The following is a 13638-nucleotide window of genomic DNA, read 5'->3' on the forward strand; positions in this document are numbered from 1 at the left end:
GGAAAACATCATTCCTGCATCTATTCTCTTGAGACTTCCCACTCCCCTTGCTTTGACCTAAAGCCCTGCAAATATTTTTTCAACTATTTAACTTTTGAAAGTTATTGAATCTGCTTCCAAAATCCTTGCAGGCAGTACATTTCAGATTATATAAATTTGCTGCATAAATAATATCTAATCTCTTTGCTTCTTTTGCTAATTATTTTAAATTCTCTGATATCAGACCCATCTTATCCATGGAAATGATTTTTTCTTACTCAATCTATAAAATCCGTAATAACTCTGAGCAGCTCTAAATCTACACATAGCCTTAAATCACACACACTTCTCCATAGAACTGAAATCCCTCAAGCCCAATACCATTCTTGTCAATTTCATTTGTATCTTTCCTAAAGTGTGGTGTCCAGAATTGTCCCCAGTTATCTAAGCGAGGACGAGTCAGCATTTTATAAAAGTTGAACATCACGTCCTTGCTTTTGTACACCACTAACAAAGGCTGGAATCCTGAATGTTGTATGGGCAGGTACTGGCCAGCCCATAAGCTTCAAACACTTACTCCAACACCACACACAATGCACTGTCACAATCGTTATAGAATGAACCCAATGGGGTTGACAACTGGAGAAAACTAAAACCAGCCTTAAAATTTTCTCAAGAGTGTTAACTTTCTTGTCTCATTTTGAGATGTATGGGTTGATTCCACACTCTCAGCTGACCTGCAATAGCCCAAGATCTTGTGGAAGCATCTCATCTTGACTAATGTTATGAAGACATGGGTGTACTATACCTTTAAGAGAGTAAAAGCTAGCAGTGACAGCACCAAATGTTCTCAATAAGATACAATGCAACATGTACTCCAGCTACTGGGGTAGCTAGTTGCCTGGAAACAACAAATCAGATTTGAATTAGGCCAGTTTAAATTATACCTCGAAAAATTCCAATCAAGTTTGAATTCAGTATATTAACAATCTTAAAAGCCAGTGACGCAATCCGATGGTTTGGGGTATAGGATTGGGGAAAATTGAACAGTTGGGAGGGGAACTGCCACAAGACCAACAGCTATAGACTGCTAGTCAGAACTCCCTGAAAGATACAAGGACAAGGAGTTTGCACAGAGAAAAACCTCAACACTGACCTGGACAGCCAATCTACCGACGAAGACAGATAGAAGATTTAAAGTTTGGAATTTTCTGTAAATCTTAATTGGGAGTTTTATCTGGCTAGTATTATAGAAGGGGAGGTAAAAAATAGGTTAGAGGAACAAACTGTAAATAGTTGCTAGTTAATTATTCTCTGTTATACTTTAAGAAATAAAGTTGTTAATTTTTACTTTAAATAGTTCTTGGCCTCTAATTCTTAGATTACTGCACTGGATAAATCTTTTCTGTGTTGCTGGTTTTAAATTAAGCAGGAGCGTTTACCATGTGTCGTAACACTAACACCAGTTTTTTAAAATTTCCTATCACAACAACCTCAAACAGATGTCCAGACTAGCCTACTGATAGAACACAGAAATAAAACATTTTTAAACTGATGGTTTTTTTAAGAAAAAACTACTGTAGTCATTACGCTGTCATCCATATCATGAGGTGATTGCTTTCCATATGCTGCTGACTGAACTCTAAGCACACTGTTCATACAGCCCTGTCAAGGTTATAACTATAGCACAGGACAATTCACGGACAAATTATCAGGTTCTTCTCCTCCAGAAGGTATTGACTCATGCTGAGGGTCATGGTCTGTGGGAACCAGCTGTCGGTTACTGTCTCATTGTCAACAATCTTCATGCACAAGTCTAGGTAGCTGTGACAGGCTGTTTAACTGTGGTAAATGTTCCAGCCATACACAATCCTGTACGTGTTGAAGATGCATACACAGAAACACACATACACATGCACACAAACACACACACACAAGTTGTTTGGCTATAATCAAGTGTTGCAATCCTGGTTGCTTTTTCTCTCCCTGAGCTCAGGACACTGAGACAAACTATCAGATGAGACTAATATAGAGGTGGATATCTCCCATAAAGATCACATGTAGCACATTCAAGACACCGATGGATAAATCTGACAAACTTGGATGTATTAAATAAGAAAATTCATTAATCCTACATGCTTCATAGCTGCAGCCCCCTTTGAACAGTTAAATCATAGCATTTACTTACAACGACAAACTATTCAAAACATTTTTTGTAAGATCTTGTTTCACTGGCAAGACTAGCACTTCTGTTCACTCCTAATTACGTCAGAGGTGATGGCTGGCAGAGATAAGTAAATTGCATGATGCCATTGCTTAACTGTTCAAACTTACTGATCGATTCTTGACTGTTTCAACTTTGAATTTTCTGAAGCTTTGTTATTTAGCACACAGTGGGCTTTGCATGTTCCTCAACTGCATTTCTCTCCTCTTCTTCCAAGTGTATTGACTCATGCTGAGGTTCCATATGCACCAACAGCCAACAGGATCACACCCAAGTGGTCATTCTGTCTAATGAGCCCTGGCAGTGTTTCAACTCATTATTCAATTTCTAGGGTAATGACCCAACAACTGCAAAAAACTACAAGTGAAACTTTATGCCTTGAATTAAACAGCCAAGCAGAACAAAATAAAACCGAGGTGGTTTATTGGCCACAGGTGTCCATTGAACCTTTTAACAAATTTTCCTCATCACCAAAGAGGGACGTCAAGATCAATTAGTGATACCCAACTGCTGTCTGAGATTGGCTAACTTGGCAGAAATATCTCTCTGGTTCATAACTCACAGGACATCCCAGCTGCCCTGTAAGCAAGGCTCGATCTTTGTGTTGTTATCAAAGTAGTAACTGGGCTAAGGACTTAAGATTTACATGTCATGTCTGTCTTGCTTCACTAAGCTCCACAACACACAGTTATGCTAATGGAAAGAATCTTGGTGGAAGGAAAACTGATTGGAGACTGAAGTCCTATCAGTCCTATGAGGATTAACTTGTTCCTTATTTACAAAATACCATCATTAAATAATCTTTTACAATTTACAAACTACATGGATGAAGAAATGGCTCGCTTTCTGTACATGGTTATAGGAAGAAGATTGACATACCATACAAATACATCACCCACCACAAGGGATAGAAAGACACCTCACCTACACCAACACTACGTGGGGGACCAGAGGCACAAGGTGATAACAACCACCAAAGCCCAAACCTGGAACATCCAACCTCTCTGTATTACAGTGCAGCATTAATTCATTGTACTGACCCCCAGAGTCAGCAAGTGACATTTATAAAATATGCAGAATCAATCCCTGTTTAACAGAAGCAGATTAGCAGTTATCATGTCTGGTGGCACAATGCTGCAGAACAATCCGCTGCCTTCACTGCTAGGTTTCCACCAGACTTTGCACTGTCTGCTGTCCCTGCCCAGTCACACTCCCCATTAGCTGTGGGTCACTATGATTCTGGTGCAGCTGTTGACCTTGAATGACTTGCTGCCCCTGACTGGTTTGAAGAGCTGGTGTCAGTTGTAGGTCCTTGTGATTGCAGCCAAGATGTTGGTTTGGAGTTGCTGGATGGACAGATTGCTGCTGCTCTTCACTGCTCTGAGGTGTGAGTGATGATTTATCGCTGAAACTAAACCGGGGGGAGTTGTCAGAAGTGTTGGGAGATGACGGACCAGCACTCGATACAGTGCTTGATGGACCACTGCTATCTGTATTTAAAAATGCAGAGAAATCAAAGAAATCATTAAACAATGGAAACTCTCAAGTATGCATCACTGACAATCTAAAGAAAAGTCACTTCGGACTCAAAACATCAATTGTCTTTCTCTGTCCACAGATGCTGCCAGACCTGCTGAGTTTTTACAGCATTTTCTGTCTTTGTTTCAGATGTCCAACATCTGCAGTACTTTGCTTTTATATGCAGCAGTGCAACCTGCTCCACAATTCCCATTGATTTAGCTGTGAATTACTGCTACATTTCATGATAAACATGGCACCATTAGTGTCAGCCTGAACTGTGAGACATATCCAGGCATACAACCATGGATCTCATCCATCTGCACTGGATATGCATCTGCAAAGAGCACTTTTAGCTGTATAACATTTTGGTGAAACACTGTTGGCTATAGGTCTGTCATCAGTTGTCAGATCAGTGTGAGGTGAAGGATTCTGTTTTCAGTATTTCACAGGATATGGGTGCCATTGACTAGTCCAATATTAACGGCACTTCTCTAACTGTCTTGGAAAAGGTGGTGAGCTGCCTTCTTGAACCACTGCAGTCTATTTGATGTAGGCACACCCAATTGCTAACACACAAAGAGTTCTGGTGACAGTGAAGGAACAGTGAAATAATTCCAAGTCAGGACAATGGTGGCTTGCAGGAGATCTTGCAGATAGTGGTGTGCCCATGCATCTGCTGCTTTTGTCCTTTTAGGTGGTTGATATATTAGCTTAAGTGTGTTACTTTCTTGTAACAAGCCGAGAACCATCATCAGTCTGGGTATTTCATTTTCTCCAATTCAAAGTCACTAATTCCTCAGTTTTAGTTTGATCATTACACTGTACTTTTCCAGATTGCAAATTGCAGATATGAAATTAAACTGAAGCACCTAGCTTTCAATTGCAAGTGGTCCTCATCGACACTGTTGTTACATATCCCATGGAACTATCTGCAAGGCAAAAGGGTCATTCCCCATTGTGCCGTTGCCAATGTGAATGTCTCCAACAGCACTATGGAGGAGAGATTAAGTGAACATTCAACTCATTTATGTGTGGACTTGCTGTGTGTAAACCACAAGATGGGAACATGCTTCATAAATAATTCATCTGCAGCTAAGCACATTGAGACACAAATTAATTTCTGTACGCAAATTTTGGAGTTAAAAGCAGGAATTATGAAGTAATTTTGCAATTAAAAGGTTAAGGAAAATAGTCTGCCTCAAAAGTTGCAGTGTTCCATCACTGATCTGTATCTCTGGCCTGGAACTGAATAGATGTATCTTAAATCACACACAGACATGGTATAAACTGACTGGACACATTCAGACACAGAATTATCTCTGCTTCTGTTTATTTAATTAAATGTAGCAGTTAAATGTAGCAATTTGGATAAAGCACATATGGAAAATACACAAACTTTGATTGCCAATTTGGTAAATATTTATTTTAAACTCAATTTTTATTAACAAGAAATGCTTTAATATTGGAAAACATACATTTTAAACAAAAGCTTACAAGAGGCTAACTGAAGATGACAAAGAAAAACAAGAAGCAGCAATATCCAAACTAAAGGATTTTGTTAATATACCCATTCTTATAAAAACCAAAATAGTGGATGCTGTAAATAACCCATGCTTATTTAATGTATCGATGATGAAATATATTAAAATATATTAAAATATATCATGTGATTCCATCTTGTCCTCATCGAGTTTTGGCTACGATGTTGCATCTGTTTCAAGAAATTTTTTAAAATGACAACAATATTTGTGGTCATAGTTCAAAATGTTTCTTTAACAGAATTGGTGTTCACATTACTTCTGTCTGGCACAGTGTCCGTGTCAGTCTATATTCAGTTCCAGGCCTGCCTCAAATGCTGGACCAGACAAGTAAGTATCAAGAATCACAAGATTATTGTGAAAAGAACCAAATCTCTTTATTCTCTCTCTGGGTTCAATACTGCACACAGGTACAGCAATGTAAAACAGCACCTTCAGAGTCAGTCTTCCATAACCTTTTAATTACCAACTACTAGCAGTAACCAGGTCAAAGAAAATCCAAAGCAAAAGTAATTCATTATCAGCTTAGTCACAGGGAATTAAGCCTTGGCAGATTTGCAAATGTACAATAACACAGCTGTCTGATGGCACAGATAACCACCCGCAACCACTCCATAATTTTTCTCTTCAGACTGAAGAATTTGAGAGGTGTAAAATGCTTGATTGTGTGTGTCCCTTACAACCAATGTGCGCATGGCTATTTAAACAAAGGGAGGGTAGTGCAAACATTTGATGACAACTTGCATTTATATATCACCTTTAACAATAAAATAGCACAATGTGCTTCAAGAATGTTATCTGACACCAGTCACATAAGGTGACTCTATGACAGTTGATTAAAAAGTATGGTCAAACAAGATTTTAAGGAACATCTTCAGGAGCAGAGAGAGTTAGAGAGACAGTGAAGTTAGAAAGAGAATTCTAGAAGTTTCAGCCTAGGAAGCTGAAGGCACAGCTGACAATGGTACTAAGAGAAAATCAAGGTTGCACAAGAGGTGAGGATTTGCGAAGCACAGAAATCTGGCTGAGATGTGGGGCTGGAGGAGTTTATAAAAATAGAGATGGGCGATGGTAAATGAAAATAATGATAAGAATTTTAAAATGGATGCATTGTCAAACCAGGAAAAATGCAAATCTGGACTGATATAGTGAAATCCTTTTCCATCATTTAGTTGATAGCCCACAGATTAGGTTTGGGCAGATTTGTCTTTATCCAGTATTGAATTCATAATCACAGTTAGATAGGTGACAGAATGGCTGGTTTGAGTAAGAGAAACAATATTACACTGCTGTAGAAGAAAGACACTCTTCCGAGATTGAGCAGATGCATCTGATAAGAGGGTTTTGAATTTTTTGAGTTTGTAAAAATATGAACAGATAAAGAGAAGTCTGAGGAATGACTTGATAGAGGTCTTTTATTTGATAGGATAGACGTGATTTGATAAGACGTTCATTTTTGAGTATCCACACATACTTTCTATCACAATGTCTAGTGGAGATGAGACTCAACATAAGATCTCATACCAATGCACAGTTTGTCATTTCAGCACTAACTCACACTTGCAAAGGGGAATGTTCGGCTGGCATTCACATGGAATTAAGCCAATGCATTGTACACCATTTGCAGTCAGTTATTAACTCATTTATTTCATTTAAATGGTCTAACACCTGTGTAATCAAGCACATATCATCATGAAGTGTTTTGTATATGGACTGTGCCAAGATAATCTTTATTGTCTTTAACTCCTGAGTGAACGTGACAATCCCCCAGTGCTTGCTCACAGTGAGAAAAAGGATAATGCTACAACAGAATCGGCCATGATCTTGTTTAATGGTGGTACAGACTTGATGGGCCAAATGGTCTGCTTCTGCTTAAGTTTCCTGTTTCTAAACAATCCTCAGCCTTTTCAAACTGCAAACTCAAACCAACCTTTACTTTCACCAATTTTCAATGACCAGTTCTAGTATATTTTTATGTGGCTCAGTTTCTGATTACATTTCTGTGAATCTCCTCAGATTGTTCACTGCATTAAAGGTGGTATACAATTGTAAGCTTCTGTTAATTCACTTCATCTCTATACTTTCCAATTTTATGGGTCTTGATTCTTTATGTTTCTTACCTAAATACCAATATTCTGTAGATGTGGTTGATGTGAGAAGTATACAGTAATGCTTTTATATATATTTACATATATATTCTAGAACAAAGGTTACTTACACCATGGAGGGTTTTCTGAGTGAGGACGGGATGAAAGGGAAGCAACTGTGGAGGGCAAGACTTGTTGAGGAATATACTCATCTACTGTGGGCTGGCTATTCCCCATGGTCTCAAACATTGCTGAAAGTTCTGCAATATAACAATGAATATTATACACATTACAAATGAATTCAAAACAGAGGCCATTGCAAGCCATACAATATTAACTATACTTCAAAGATACTTTTAACTAGCTCTGTAAAATGCGAAAGGAGGCCCTGATGCAGTGAACAGCATTATACAGATGTAAGTTCATTCTTTCTTAAAATGGCCCAGCAATCACATGGGTCTCAATTGCCAGGTAAGTGTGGCTTGTAATAGGTCTGCTGTTCAGTGCATCTCTGGGTCTCTGGCTTTGCTATTGTGGGCATGCTGGATTCAGTGCTGACCTGTCTCTTTCACTTGTCATTCAATGCAGCAAGCAAAGCAATATTCATGGGAGGCAGAGGTATTCCAGCATCTATTAAACCAGTGAAACTGGCTTTCTGTAGTGTGATCACCAGAAATGTACCAGCCAAATTGGGGCAGCAGGCTGGCACAGTGGTTAGCACTGCTGCTTCACAGCACAAGGAACTGGGTTTGATTCCAGCTTAGGTGACTGTCCATGAAGCTTGCACATTCTCCCCGTGTCTGAGAGTCTCCGCCAGTTACTCTGGTTTTCTGCCACAAAGATGTGCAGGTTAGGTGGGGGATTGGCCACGGTAAATGATGGGTTATGGGAAAAGGTGGGATGTTTTTGGAAGGTCAGTGCAGACTCAATGGGCCAAATGGTCTTTTTCTGCACCATCGGGATTCTATCTTGTTCTACAATTCAATTTATGCACAGCAAGCTCCAAAATTGCTTATCCGCTTTAGTGATATTGACGAAGGCAAAAAAAAAACACTCAGGCACTTTTACCTGAGGGAAACCACACTTATCCTTTTAAATAGTACCAAGCCACTTTTTATATCCAAATGAAGGGGTGGATGGGGCCTTGTTTAACATTTCATCTGACATACAGCATACTCAACAGTGTATTACTGACAGTATTGCACTGAAGTGTCGAGTTGGCTGGATGGTTGGTTTGCGAAGCAGTGTGATGTCAACAGCGTGAGTTCAATTCCCATCACTGGCAGAGGTTAGCATGAAGGACTCTCCTTCTCAACTTTTCCCCTCGCCTGAGGTAGAGTGGCCCTCAGGTTAAATCTCTACCAGTTGTCTCTCTCTAATGAGAGAAAAGCCCTATGGTCTGGTAAGACCATGGCGACACAATGTACTCAAATCTCTGCAGTAGGTTTGGATCCCATAACTCTTTGCCTGAGGTATATGCATACTATCAGACATGCCTTAGGCCACCTTCAGAATCATTATGATATTTTTCCTTTCCCATTCACCAGCCAATCTGTAAGATATCTCAGAAACTGGATTTCTTTTCTTTGTTAAAACGTTAGGGTTGAGTCGTGTAATGTGATATATTGAGTTGTGAAACAGTGCTGAGATTTCATAATTTCAGTTCATGCTGAGATACATGACAGATAACACAGCCAAAGGTTCTCATTGTATCAGTCTCGGCTACAAGTGCACCTTTTACCTTTCGATGTTCCATCTTGAGATTTCCCACAAATTTCAGAGATGGATGTAAGGAATTCATTGACTTGTTTCAGGGAGAGAGAATTATGGAGTGTTTCCAAAGGGTAGATTGAAGGAACCATTGAACATCCTTCAAAACCTAAGCAAAAATGAGAACAGAATACAAGGTATCTGCAATTAATTACATTCCGCAGGATCTTAATATATGCTGAAGGCAATGAAAATGGCTCACATCAAAACTACTATTTTCCCCAGGGAAAACTAGTCGTATTGTGGAAAGCAGTCATTGAGCCAAACCAAAATATGACAGGCAAATGCAACAACACTGGACACTTAAAGCAAGATCTGAATGCTGCTGGGCTAAGAACACTTCTGGTATGTAGTTACACATCAATACCTGGGAAGCAGCAAAGCTTTTAAACTGGATACTTTGATGGGAAAAAAAGGGCCATTAGCCCAAATCTCCACTGTTCTCTATCAATTAAAACCATAACTTAGACACAACAGAGTGGGACTTTGTGGTCTACAAACACTAACATATTGAATTGGACTTCCCTTCTGCATCTCAGATGCAAAGTAGGTTAATACACTCAATAAAATGGTGATTGGGGCAGCCATCAGGCTCAAGCAGTGTGTGCAGAGTCCTTATTTGTACTTTTTCAACACAGACAATCTCTGTGCACGTGGTAACATGGGTAAGAGATCAAATGTTTGAGTAATTGAGAAGAACAAGGTTAGACTTTGCTGTAATAAATAAAACGTGCTACCATCACTCTGCAGCTCAGTCAGGTTTTGAAAAAGGGGAATACAGACAATGATAGGACCCTATAAAGAAAGAGGCTCCACTCACAAATGTTAACTTATTTTGTTTCTTCGATTAGCTAATGCCTTCTTCAGAGTTCACATCGCCGGTATTCATTCTCATACTCCAAAAGTGCAACTTTCCCCTCTCCACAGGTGGCAGGAAGAATGAATAATTAGACAGTTTGGTTCAAAGAGATACTCATTCTCTACCTGCTACCCCTGTAAATGGAGATCTGGGTGAGAAAATCCATAGGCAACCTTCCCAACCTAATACCAATTAAGGCCTAAATGGTCAATTTTGACCAGCCCAATTACCTACCTTCTTGGCAGGTGAGAAAAATGGTTGCCTTTCCAAGATACAACTAAGGGTATCCCTGCCTGCCAAATGGGTGGGGGGCTCAGTTTGCCCCTATCTGAGGGCATTAGGACAGGGATGAGGGTAGGATTGACCACTGAAAGCTGCCTCTGACCTTGCTGTTGAAACCCCTCTCCCTTTGACATCCTCCCTAAGAATGAAAGTTAATTGCTCCCAAAGCCCCTGCCTCAACACTTAGTGCACAGACCACTAAAGCCTGGCCTCGTTCTCTAGTCACAGTGATCTCAATTCAGACCAACACAAGAGGATTTCAAAACATAGGTTGAAATGAGAGTTTATTTACAATTAAAAGTGATGGAATTCATTACACTACATGTGAGGTTTGCTGCCAATAGAGAAGTAATGCAAGGCATTCAATGAATGAAAAGTCATCCCTTCATTAGATTTTAATCTACTAATTTGTATTGCTGAAAGGAAGAGATATTCTGTTGCGGTACTTAATTTTACACTCAGCATCATGGACACAAGAATATCACATTTCAAAGAAAACAATAATTTATACTGCATGATAAAGGGTACTGATTGGTTGGCAAGTGGACTCTGGTCAAGATGTTGCTATAGAAAATACACAAGGGAACACTTGTCCTTTTTTCAGTAATACTCAAGTTTTGCACTACCAAACAACTATTAAATAGTCGAGGATATAAACAACTTGGGGAAGGGTTTAACAGTTGGAAATTACACGCCTGCCAAGGGACACTAACTATAATTTGCATTGACTGCGCACTATTAACACTTAAACTATCAATACACTGAGTTCACTTAAGTTTAAAAACTTACGACTGTTACAGGAAACTAAATCACTAAGCCATCATACCTGTTAAAAGGCACCAATAATTTTGAAATCCATTACTATACTCATGACATCTGTTACCTGAAAGCAGGCAGCACACATTAAGTGCTGTTTTCATTCTATCCCCGACTCTCTGTAATTTAACATTAAATGGTGGGCACAAAGACAGATTCCTCAGCATTTCTGAAGGGTTTTGATGCTGTGAGAATGTCACCAACAGGAACAAGAGGTGGAAAATATTAAAAATATAACAGCCCCTGCACAACAGCAATGACTTCTTTTAAAAAGTGCTTTGTGTTAATAGAACAAACAATTGTACTGTTTGTGGTCCACGAGTCAACAAACATTAATCTGACAAAGCACTGAACACAATGCCAGAAGTTTACTTATATATGTTTACTGAAAACATAACACAGTTTTGTGCTGCTAATCTCTTAACTCCTATTTCTCTCTGTTTATCCTTAAAGCACTCATGTATGAAGAACTCTGAACACGACCACATGCAAGTGACCATTCTTCACACAAGTATCAATATGAAATATTGGCATGATATTCAACTATGCTGTGCATCAGCGTCCAGCTTGATTTTGCCCTCATCCAACAATCATGTGCATTTTCCAGCAGGGTTTAATGATTAGGCACCAAGACCACATACCCAGGACTTGATTTTTCTCCTCCCTCATTCACTTGGGTTGTGCTGTGGACAGATGGAGAGCCCTACTGCTGATCTCTCTCTGAACCTGCTAACCACATTTACTAACCTGGAACTTCATAGCTCACTTCCACGTGGGCATTAAATCAATTAAACCATCAGGGAACACCATAACATGTTTTAAAAATTAAAAATAACATTTCTTTGTTAAATTACAAAGAGTCAGAGATAGAATGAAAACAGCACTTAATGTGTGTTGCTTGCTTTCAGATAACAGAGATCATGAGTGCAGTGATATATTTCAAAATGGCCAGTGCTTTTTAACAGAAATGATAGCCTAGTGATTTAGTTACTGGACTAACAAACTAGAGGCATAGAACACTGATCTGGACATTGGTTTAAATCCCACAGTAGGGGGATTTAAGTATATATAATTAAATAAATCTGGAGTAAAAAGCTCCTATCACTATTGGTGACCACAATGCAGAGAGGAGTAGCAAGCTGTCCGCAGTGCTGTAGCCAATATTTATTCCCTTAAATTTATTTACTATAGACAATAGGTGCAGGAGTAGGCCATTCAGCCCTTCGAGCCTGCACCACCATTCAATATGATCATGGCTGATCATTCCTAATCAGTATCCTCTTCCTGCCTTATCTCCATAACCCTTGATTCCACTATCTTTGAGAGCTCTATCCAACTCTTTCTTAAATGAATCCAGAGACTGGGCCTCCACTGCCCTCTGGGGCAGAGCATTCCACACAGCCACCACTCTCTGGGTGAAGAAGTTTCTCCTCATCTCTGTCCTAATGGTCTACCCTGTATTTTTAAGCTGTGTCCTCTGGTTCGGCACTCACCCATCAGCGGAAACATGTTTCCTGCTGCCAGAGTGTCCAATCCTTTCATAATCTTATATGTCTCAATCAGATCCCCTCTCAGTCTTCTAAACTCAAGGGTATACAAGCCCAGTTGCTTCAGTCTTTCAGTGTAAGGTAATCCCGCCACTCCAGGAATTTACCTCGTGAACAGATTATCTGGTCACTATCACTTTTCTGCTGTGGAATGTTGCTCTGTACCAAGTGTGAAACTAACCAATTATCAACAAAATCCATCTGTTTCACAGGACACACTTTTGGGAAAGAAATCTACCGTCCTTACCCAATCTGACTAACATCTTACACTTGACCCACAGCAATGTGTTGGACTTTTAATTGTTCTCTGAAATGGTCCAGCAAGCTACTCAATTGCATTCAAGACATCAGCTGAGCACCACTTTTAGATTACTTACAGTGTGGAAACAGGCCCTTCGGCTCAACAAGTCCACACTGACCTGCCGAAGCGCAACCCACCCATACCCCTACATTTACCCCTTACCTAACACTACGGACAATTTAGCGTGGCCAATTCACCTGACCTGCACATCTTTGGACTGTGGGAGGAAACCGGAGCACCCGGTGGAAACCCACGCAGACACGGGGAGAACGTGCAAACTCCACACAGACAGTCACCCGAGGCGGGAATTGAACCCGGATCTCTGGCGCTGTGAGGCAGCAGTGCTAACCACTGTGCCACCGTGCCACCCACTCTTTCAAGGACAATTAGTGATGGGTAATAAATGTTGGCCTTGCAACATTCTATGAGTGAATAAGAAAAAAAATCACTAAACTTTGAATTTAATGAGCTCATTGCTAATGGAAAGCATTTACTTACAATTGTCATGAATATAATGTTTCTTGCAAATGAGACCGATTTCAAAGCTCCTAAAAACTTTGGTCAAATTAGTAAATTCTTTGAGAAGGGCAAAGACAATTAAAAGGTTTAAAGAGAATAATTTTTCCCAGGATCAAGGGGAAATCTGGTCTGGTAAACCAGTGGGGGAACAAAAGGTACATTTAGATCTTTTGTGTCAGCAAATCAAGAGAGAAT

At 39.7% G+C, this 13638-nt stretch overlaps 1 protein-coding gene across 10 annotated transcripts in view; it reads right to left on the reverse strand.

Annotated features, from left to right (window-relative positions):
* Positions 1-886: 886 nt before the first annotated feature.
* ppip5k1a (diphosphoinositol pentakisphosphate kinase 1a) overlaps positions 887-13638 on the reverse strand; it is a 162220-nt gene continuing 149468 nt past the window's right edge. For all 10 annotated transcript variants that reach the window (XM_043680432.1, XM_043680429.1, XM_043680430.1 and 7 more), the window contains 3 exons: positions 9091-9228; positions 7481-7609; positions 887-3693 (listed from right to left, as the gene is read on the reverse strand). In XM_043680432.1, the coding sequence (XP_043536367.1) occupies positions 3365-3693; positions 7481-7609; positions 9091-9228 (596 nt within the window). In that variant the 3' untranslated portion in view covers positions 887-3364. The remainder of the gene's footprint in view (positions 3694-7480; positions 7610-9090; positions 9229-13638) is intronic.

Source organism: Chiloscyllium plagiosum, chromosome 40 (assembly GCF_004010195.1).
Source record: "Chiloscyllium plagiosum isolate BGI_BamShark_2017 chromosome 40, ASM401019v2, whole genome shotgun sequence".
NCBI classification, from domain to species: Eukaryota; Metazoa; Chordata; class Chondrichthyes; order Orectolobiformes; family Hemiscylliidae; genus Chiloscyllium; species Chiloscyllium plagiosum.